The sequence below is a fragment of the Penaeus chinensis genome, unplaced genomic scaffold (assembly GCF_019202785.1).
Source record: "Penaeus chinensis breed Huanghai No. 1 unplaced genomic scaffold, ASM1920278v2 CTG_5178, whole genome shotgun sequence".
In the NCBI taxonomy this organism is placed as follows: domain Eukaryota; kingdom Metazoa; phylum Arthropoda; class Malacostraca; order Decapoda; family Penaeidae; genus Penaeus; species Penaeus chinensis.
In genome coordinates, this window is record NW_025918319.1 from 45,001 (window position 1) to 55,000 (window position 10,000).

Here is a 10,000-nt window from a genome sequence, read left to right on the forward strand (position 1 = left end):
TGAATAATACAGAAGTGAATAATAAAGATGAAGTGTAATTAAGATGATAATTAAGACTATAAATGATGATTAAGATGAAGTATAATCATATTGAAGTATAAGCATATATATTTAGGTATAATTAATAGGAATTATACAGTCGAAGTGAATAATACAGCGACGAGCACCGGCGTTCGCCCAGCGCCTCGCATGCGCGCCTCACGAACGCCGATCAGCTGACGGAGGTAAACACACGGAGCAGCGGCGGCGGGCGGCATGAGGCGGGCCATGGCGAGTCAGGTCAAGTTATTACGACCTTTCTGGGGAAGATATAGCTTTGCGAAAGATGTGATGGCGTATCACTCATTCCCTCTCGTAAGGGCAGCGGGGATGAGGTTAATGGCAGTCCCCGAAAGGACGTATTCAAGGTAAATAAATGGGACGGGTTGTTTTGGTACGATTCTCCTAAGGATAATGTTATGGTTCGGTATTCTCTAAGGATATAGTGGCAGTGTTCTTGACTTTTGTGTGAATCTTGAGGGTCGGTTCGGTGATATATCGGTAGATACCCGAAGTCAAATACGTAAAATTTTGGAGACCAAAATCAGTCAAGACACAAGGCACTCGTGCAATACCGGTTCAGTTGTCATTATGATTCTAAGTTTATGGATATAACTGAATATTTGCCTATAAATGTTTCAGCATGTCTGATCTCTTGAAATTTCATCCTACTTTAGCATGACAAATATCCTTTTGGGCCTTGCAATAAGTGATCATCATAAAGTTAATTAACTTTGTCTTTACTAGGTACTAATGGACAATTAATTTCTCTTCTCAGAACAAGTGTTATTATGAAAGAATTAAATTCGAAAGGGAGAAGAGGAGTGAATACAAATTTCGAACAGTCTCTGAATAATGAAGCGTCAAAAAGTCACAGTGATGCTGTAAAAGAAGTGATTACACCAATGCAGAACACTTTGGCAACGCTGACAATGAAGCTAGAACGTCTGGGTTGTATAAACGCAAAGGATATTTTGAGAGCTGTAAAAGTCTTTGAGGGCTGTGCTGGAAATATAACTAGCAAAGATTATCAAAAGCTTTTACAAATGACAATCAGGATGGTAGAAGAAGAGTATCGGTCGGGCGCTAGCCATGTGCAACGAGTGTGGAAGCTCACCGATGGCAGAGGTAAGTATTTGTACTATGTATGGAAGGGTAGGTGGGTGGAGAGTTAAGAGCCGAATGAATGGATGGAAGGAAAGAAGAATGGGCCCACATGTAGGGAAGTATCCTCGCTTATTATACAAATACACTTTATAGATATATGTTCTTAGAGATAGTTGTTCTTTAATAAAATGAAAAGAGGATAGAAAAAAAAGGTGTATGTGTGTGTGTGTTGTGTGTAGTGTGTAGTGTGTAGTGTGTTGTGTGTTGTGTGTTGTGTGTTGTGTGTTGTGTGTTGTGTGTTGTGTGTTGTGTGTTGTGTGTGTGTGTGTGTATGTGTGTGTCTCTCTCTCTCTTTAAGGTTATAAACATTAGTAACAGTAAAATAAGATAAAGTAAAATATTTTCATAAATCAACGAAAAGATTGAACGGGTGAGACCGGCAGTATTCCTAACTGACTCACTGGTGATTTAGTACAAGTGTAGCCATCTATGTGTCAAAACAATTAAACAAATAAACTCACAGTGGGCATGGCATGGACATACATGCCATGCCCGTCAGCAGTGGGTTAATTTCATCTCATACTTTCCTCTCCTCATTTCTTCAGAATGAATGATGAACTAGAAGAACATTTATAAACTTGTATTATCTATTACTAAATTTTTTTTGTCTGTAGAAGACTTTCAGATACATATGTAAAGAGAGATAGATAGTTAGAGGGCTTGAATTATAGATATTGGTACATGTGTTTAATATGTTATCACAGTATGTGCTGAGGCCATGTTTTAGCACATAAATATTTGCAGATGACCTTATCAATGAGGAGCATATTGAGCTGTATTTGAGGATGTGTTATCTTGCTGAAGTTCCTGTTGACCCTTGGGTAAGTGATTTCTTTATGCAGCTATTTTAGATTGCATATGTATGTGCAAAAACTTGGAGGTGTATTTATGAGCTAGGAATGTTTGGAGTTAAAGATTTGTTAGTAAAGTAAGACAGATTTATGAGTTTAAGCAAATTGTGAATGTGAAATGTTAAGACAAATGGTTTTAAGTATAAGCCTTAATCAAATAAAGCAGTTATATTTTTCATACTAGATAGCTTTAAGATTGAATTATAAGTAATAATGGCAAGGGAAAAGATAGTTAATGTATAACATATCACAAACCACAGGACGTCCTCAGTCAACTAAAAAGGCTGAAGTTGGAGCCAAACCGTGAAGTCCTGGAGCTCTTCATGCTGCTGTTTGGATGGCGGGGAGACCTAGGGGGAGCAACCAGCACCCTGGCCATCATGAAGGAGCAAGAGATTCCAATTACCGAGACCACATTTTCTTCTCTCATTGTGGCCCATGGAGTCAATAAGTAAGTAGGCTCTTAGGAAGATGTGTTGTATTAGGCTGTAAACTGCATCAGTTGTTGGCAGTTCATGCATTGTTGGACTTCTTTAAAGTGAGATAATTTTTAAAGAAGAGTGAAGATTTTTTTTTTCTATCTGTGTATCCTGTAGTTCTGTGTTTCTGTATTTTATTTGATTAGCGTATCATTAATCATAGCTCTCTCTATGAGTAGACCTCAAATAATATAAACAAATATAAAACAGAATGAATGTTCATTGAAAAAAAAATAAAGCTTAAAGTAAAAGAGACAATGATTTTTAAAATTCAGTGTGATTTTCAGATTATTGTATTTTGGCTGTATGCTCATATCTTAAATAAATACGGGAGGAAACTAAACAGATGTACTACCTTCCAGGGACCCACAGGGTATTCAGTCTGTCTTGGACACAATGAGGAGTGTGCAAATGTCACCCACCAGGATCACATACGAAGCACTCATGACAGCCTTTGCCGTTTCTGGCTTGATTTCGGAGGTGAAGCGCGTGGCTAGACAGATAAAACAGGAAAAAATCAGCCTGTCTCAGAGCCAGCTATCGTCTGTACTTCTTAGCCTTATCAAGAGTGGCCAAGCTGGGACAGAATTTGAAAATGTGGATTATGTAGGTGTGATGAGTCTTTTAATTATATTCATGAGTGAGTTGAGTGTTGAATGGTTATTATATGAAGGTAAAAAATGTATGTAATGACAAAGAAACATTAGTTCTGGTTGGATTCTCACTTTCTGAGATGTGTTATGATTATAGACAAGACTATAGCACATGTCCATGTGTAGCAAAATATGATCCAAAAACTTTATTATTGAATATAAGGTCCAAAAGAACAACTAGGAAATATGAACAGAAGGAATGATTGAGGATCTCACAAATGAAAATGAGGATGTTCTCTGTTAAAATATTTTAAGAAAAAGTATGATTTCTAGTTTATTGAACTAATAATCTCCTCTCTCAAAGATTGTTGGAATGATGGAGGAAGCTGCCGGCAAGATCGATCTGTCGAGACTTATGCTTCAGTGTATCCATTCTGGTTACGTGAGGGAAGCTGTTCATCTTTTGCCGAAGCATCCTCTGATACGACAGAACAACCACCTGTATACTAATGCAATGGTTTATTTGCGAGAAATGGTTCATGCCGAAGTTGTAAGTAAATTCATATTATTTTCATGTGTAATCAATACTGATGTAGTTTGTGAGATGATTATATTAGTATTTCTATTGTGGTATACTGTGATATTACATTATCTAAATATATGTATGTTTATGTATGTAAGTACATATGCATATATATGTAGATATGTGTGTGTATTTGTATATACACATACACACATACACATATGCATATATACATACATACATACATACATACATACATACATACATACATACATACGTAAATACATACATACATACATACATACATACATACATATATTTTTGTGTGTGTGTGTGTGTGTGTGTGTGTGTGTGTGTGTGTGTGTGTGTGTGTGTGTGTGTGTGTGTGTGTGTGTGAATATATTTTTATTAAACTAGATAATATATCATATGCTGCCAGGGAAAATAAACAAAAAATGGGGAAAATGTTGTGCCTATTTTCTATATTTTTTGTGGCTCTGCTAGTGCTTAGCCACAAAGGAGTCAATTAGAAGACCTTGTGACCTTACCTGATTTGAATTGCTGGGAAAAATGTATTTTTTACTAGTGCTATGAATATCGATGGTGTTATTTTTATTCTAAACATTATAATTATTACAATGTTTTTTAACATTAGTAACAGCAAAATAAGATAACGTTAATAAAATTGTAAATCAAAGAAAAGGGTGAACTGGCGAGACAGGCAGTACTCGTAACTGGCTCATTGGTGACTTAGTACAAGTGTAGCCATCTATGTGTTAAAACAATCAAACAAGTACTAACAGTGGGCATAGCACGTACCTACTCGTCATACCTGTCAGCAAGGGGTTAAGGAAGTGACTGCAGTTATGTAAGTATTCTGGGGCAAATGTAACTAGATTTTATATATCTTTTTCTATTATCAACAGGAATCAGACTTACTGGTGGAAATGTGTAATGATATTCGTAAGCAAGAAATAAACCAGTACTCCTTAGAAGTGGCCCTGGAATGTGCTCTGGCAGAACACCGAGAGGAATTGGCCTGGGCACTGATCCGAGCTCTTAAGACAGCAGGGAATCCCGTGAGACAGCATTATTTCTGGCCTCTCCTTCATTACAGTGCTCTTACTAACAATTCTTCAAGTAAGCTAAACAGAACAGGAATGCAATAAAGTTGAAATGATGTGAGGAAACTTTCATACTGTCTTTCAGTTACGTTTCTAAAATTATCAATATTTCAGAGCAGTACATTACTTGTTCTTTATACACTCATCAGTTTCTAACATTTAGATCGAAATAAACCCTTGATTATCAAATATTCTTTTGAATAAATTAGATAAACATAAAACACTCTACCCAGATGTATTCCGCAGAGTTGCTTGGGTGCATAAAAGAAATGGTGAAGTTGGACATTTCACCAGACTTGGAAACTCTCCGTGATCATGTGATCCCAGGCCTCATCATTAACCACCCAATGTTAACACTAGAAATGCTTCAAGGTGCTGGCTTAACAATCTCTCAGGCAGCCACACCTTTACTTGTTGTCCTCATTCAGAATAAGATGCTGGACCAGTGTTTTGAGTTTGGTAAGTTAGAGTGTACAGTATGTTTTCTTTTCTTTCGTGACTTCCAGTTTGTGAATTTCTACTTCATGGCATAAGATGTTGTGCCTTGAATGCAACTTGTACTATACAGCAATATAGCAATGGGAGTAACCTGCAAGAGAAAAATAATTGTTAAATACACAAATTCTAAAGGCAATACAATTTTGCATGTTATCTTTTTAACAAATATATTTGTCAAAGATATATGATAAAGATATTACAGTTTTATTATGCATTTTTGATTATTGAAATGTAATGTGAACTTTATCTTTCCCAGTGAGAGAAATGAAGTCATTATCTCTGCGAGACATCATTGCCCCGCTGGCATCAATTTGGGCAGCCAGTCCTCAAAGGGTTATATCTCTGTTGGGCGTCCTTATGGAAATGAATAGATCTGTAAGGTTTTATCAAATATGAAACTGTTCTTTTGGGGAATTTCATTATGTTTTGTTATATTTGTGAATTTCATATTATTCATATTCTGTGGATTTCATATTTGAGATCAGAAAAGTTAACTTGGGCATTGTGATTGTCGTTGCAGGAATTTTGAACATATAGCTTCTTATTATCATTTTTCTTCTTTCTTTCTCTTTCTTTTTCACTCCCTTAGACTCTTAATGAGGGAGAGCTGGAGCCAGATTGGGGAGGGCAGTTCCTCCTAGACTTGTTGAATTCAAGAGCTGGACTTAGTGTCCATCAGATTCGTCCTCTGTTTGAGGTAAAGTTGTGCATAAATATTTTACTGTATATTTGCCCAGAATTTATGAATTGATGATGATAATTGTATCATCATTGATCAAAGTTATAATTTCAACATATTTCATTAACTGATTTGCCTTCAGGAATTACACAAGCGCAACATCAGGGTTTCTGAAAGCGCAGTGGATATTTTGATGACCAGGACCAACAAGGTAATCCAGCAAGCCATTCGAGACAATCTCAGACTCGTCTTCGATCCTTCTGTAGGCCAGCCACTGAAGGAAGAAGAGTATAATCTCCTTCCACATCCTGTGAGTAAGAGATATTGAAAAGTTTTGTTCTGAAAGAATATTGCAGAATTTGGTTGTTACAATTATGCTTAAGTTTATCTGTTTATTATTATTATTGTTTCTATCATTGCTGAATATTTATTATTGTGTTAATAAAGATTTTTGAGATGATTACCTTTTTATGATCCATTGAGACTCAATAATTAGTTTGTAAAGGTAGATTGTAATGTAAAGAGTGCTACATGTTTGCAGACTTTAGATATTATAGAAGTTCTAAAATAATGGATATATTAAACCCTTAAGTCTAAGGCCACTGAGCGTATTTGAATATTTGATGTTTGATCCAAATTGAGCATAGCCTCTCAAAAACTGGGGATCTATTTTACTACTTTTTTCTCACCATCACTTTCTTACTTTTTTCACTATTATTTAGAGGTTAGGGAGTTTGAAAAAGTAATTCTGGTAATTATAATTGGCCTTGGTGAAAGCCAGATAAGTGATGCTTTTTGCAAGGAGAGGCTGTGGAATTGCAGTCTTTAGGCAGGGTGTAAATCATCTAATTATTTTCCATTTAGTTTGTCCTTCATATTTTATGGATTATGGCTTAGTGAATGACATTTATGGTGTGTATTTATTGTTTTACAGAACAAAATGAATGTAGAGGAATTGGAGTGTCATCTTGTGGAACTGCGTGCTAAAGGCCTGAATACAAGGGGAACTTTGCGAAGACTGCTCATCATGCATGCATCGAACAACAATGCTCAACGTGTTCTTGCACTTATTAAGGTAGAGAAGTCAGTTATAATTTTTTGTGTTCATAAAGGTCATTGTTTTTTTGTTTGTGTGAATAACCTCTGATAAGTCTTTGTCAGATGCATTTTGATATTTACTCATGGTTCCTGGAATATGAGTAAGATTGGGGATTGGAAGGAAGCGTTGTCAATAGTCTTCATCTTCAAGAACAAAGTTATTTTTTATGACTTGTACACATATTTGAAAAAAAAAGTTAGTAGTCATGTGGAAGCAGATGAAGTGTATAGAGAAAACATTTCCATATATGATGAAGGGTTTGATACAAGGCAATTTTTTTTCTTCTTCTTCAAGGAAGCAGGTGAAGTCAGTCTCAGTGGTGGTATGATGTCAAGTATCATGACTACCTTGACTGAGAGCGGCAGTGCAGACAGTGCTTTGGCTGTCTATAAGGAACTGCAAACAAAATACCCCTCATTTAATGTGGACTCTTATAAGGTCATTGATCTGTGCACACTCTTGGTGAAAAAGAAGAGAACAGAAGGCAGGTGATTTTTCAGGTGTAGTTAGTGGTGATTAGTTAATGTGCTGATATTGATGATTCATAAATTTAGATCTTGCTCATAGTTAAGATTATTTGAATATAGTGGAAAGCAAAGTTTGCCAGCTCTAGTTGCCACTCACTAATCCACCAAGCTTGGGATCCAGTAGTAGATCTTCCTTACAAATGAAGTGTAGGGTAAAAATGGCACCATTGTGTCTATGTACCATTTTACTATTGATATCATTATTTTCTGGAGGTATAAATCTAACTCAGTCTTTGTAAAAGTATTGATAGTCAGCTTTTTAATGTCCTGCTGTTACTCATATTAGTTGCTAGTCACTTAGTAGGCATATTTAGAGGTATAATGTAAATAAAGCCCGATAATATAGGAGTCAAGAAGCAGAAGTAGCAAAATCTTGACTGCCAGATTCAATTTTTTTCCCTAACCATCAAATGCTGGACCACTGAATGCTAGATTAGTGAGGTTCGACACCACCATAAACTTTTATTAGTTTCATTCTTGTTCTTGTAGGTATTAATGTAAAACTTATACATGTTATATAAGGATTTTTTTCATTTTATCAGAGACTCCTAATGTAACCCACCATTGATTTCAGATGCAGTTAATATCCTGAAAAAATATTTAGAAGAGTATTCCAGACCACACGCTAAAAAAGCTATTAAGAGAAATTGCTGGAATCTTTTAATGGCAGCAGCAGAAAATCAGGATCATACAAATACAAAAAAGATATTTGACCTTCTTCAGACGAATAATGTGATAAATGTAGATGCAGTTATAGCAGGACCATTGATAAAAGCAAGACTTCATAGGTAAGTACAATATATGATAATCCTTTGCAAGTTAATGAAAAACATGTTTGAACTAGAATTCTTGAAATCCCACTTATAGGCTTAACTAGGTCTAGTACTATTTTTATCATATTGATATAAACCTGACAATATCTGTGCCAGAAAGCTTTTTTATGTGGAGCTTTTAGACACATGATTTTATTCCATTTTAAGTCTCCTTATTTCACATTTTCTGTATTTGTATTAGATTTTGAAGAAAGGAAAGTTAGCATATGATTATCTTTGTTATCATTCTAATTGTCTGTGGAATGTTAGTGGCATATAAAACAAATAAAGAGGAGGATCACTTGTAATTAATTGCAGTTTGGTTTGTGCAGGAGTCTGTCCAAGATATTAACTCTTTTTTGCGTTCTGTCTTTCTCTGTTTCATCTTCTCCTATAATTATATCCATATTTTATTGGTCTCTCAGCTTAGTGTTTATTTATTTCAGTGGTGATCTAGCAGGGGCAGTGAAAGAGGCTGAATATCTGTGGAAAGAGTACAAGTGTTTACCAATGAGGATTGAAATTCTCGTCCAGTTGACTCTTCATTCGAAGCAAGGCAGTACGAGGTATGGGATTATTAATATTATTATTATTATTATTATTATTATTATATATATTTTTTTTTTTTTTTTTTTTTTTTTTTTTTTTTTTGAGATGGGATGGTGCTCAAGATCAGCATCGCAGTTCTAGATGCTGAGTCATGGATGTTGGCATTGTTGGTCTGAGGATGTCTTAGTTTATTATTTATGAATGCTGCCTTTCCCCATAAGCCTTAAAGCCAAGTAACTCCTCAATGCTGTAGAAATCCTGAGACCACTTTTTTGTTACCACAGAATCAGAGGATTAAGTTACGTTTACTTTTTGTCTAAGGTTGAATTATAACAGTTTGTCTCAAGGGAAATGGAGCTACTAGAATTTTGTAAAAGTAATTTAATTCTTCACATAACATGTGAAATCTGAATTTCAATGAGACTGTTCCAAATAAAAAGAGTGAATACGAAATCATCTCCTAATTTCAGTGTCGTCATTTAACTAGATTATCAACTTCCATGGTTTCAGATCAAAGGAGAAGGATAATCTTATGCAGTCCATGTTGGACATAATAGTCATGTCAAAGGGTTCTCTACAAGCTCACCACGACTTACTGTTCGCTTGCTTGGAAGCGGGACAACCATCAGATGCTAAGAAAGTGCTACAGGTATGTGATATCAGTTGGAGATTATGAAGAAGATAAAAGAAATTTGTAATTTAAGTATCAATCATTATGGGTGGGTGTTTGTAGAATTGCTAGTCATACATATATTGATGGTGGATCAATTTTCTAGTGGCTTTTTAAGTTAAATTATTTCAAATATTTCATGTGCACATGCACTCACTCACTCACACTTGCACTTAGATTCACACTTTTACCCAGAAAGGTAGACATGTAATGAGATGAAATCATATCTCATATTACATATCATTTGTATATAATGTTTGTATCATCTAAATCCCAAGTCAGGTATCTTGATCTGCCAGTGGCAGCTTGGCATCTTCCTAATTTGGGTACATGTTCACTACTAATTTTTTAATTATCAACTCTGAGAATTGATGATACACATGGCATCAT

At 35.4% G+C, this 10,000-nt stretch overlaps 1 protein-coding gene across 1 annotated transcript in view; it reads left to right on the top strand.

Annotated features, from left to right (window-relative positions):
• Positions 1-232: 232 nt before the first annotated feature.
• LOC125024803 (leucine-rich PPR motif-containing protein, mitochondrial-like) overlaps positions 233-10,000 on the top strand; it is an 11,015-nt gene continuing 1,247 nt past the window's right edge. The window contains exons 1-16 of the mRNA XM_047612570.1: positions 233-407; positions 818-1,167; positions 1,951-2,027; positions 2,318-2,508; positions 2,899-3,142; positions 3,494-3,679; positions 4,579-4,792; positions 5,023-5,235; positions 5,531-5,649; positions 5,864-5,971; positions 6,096-6,263; positions 6,888-7,028; positions 7,347-7,536; positions 8,154-8,367; positions 8,838-8,957; positions 9,451-9,589. Of these exons, the coding sequence (XP_047468526.1) occupies positions 256-407; positions 818-1,167; positions 1,951-2,027; positions 2,318-2,508; positions 2,899-3,142; positions 3,494-3,679; positions 4,579-4,792; positions 5,023-5,235; positions 5,531-5,649; positions 5,864-5,971; positions 6,096-6,263; positions 6,888-7,028; positions 7,347-7,536; positions 8,154-8,367; positions 8,838-8,957; positions 9,451-9,589 (2,826 nt within the window). The 5' untranslated portion in view covers positions 233-255. The remainder of the gene's footprint in view (positions 408-817; positions 1,168-1,950; positions 2,028-2,317; positions 2,509-2,898; positions 3,143-3,493; positions 3,680-4,578; positions 4,793-5,022; positions 5,236-5,530; positions 5,650-5,863; positions 5,972-6,095; positions 6,264-6,887; positions 7,029-7,346; positions 7,537-8,153; positions 8,368-8,837; positions 8,958-9,450; positions 9,590-10,000) is intronic.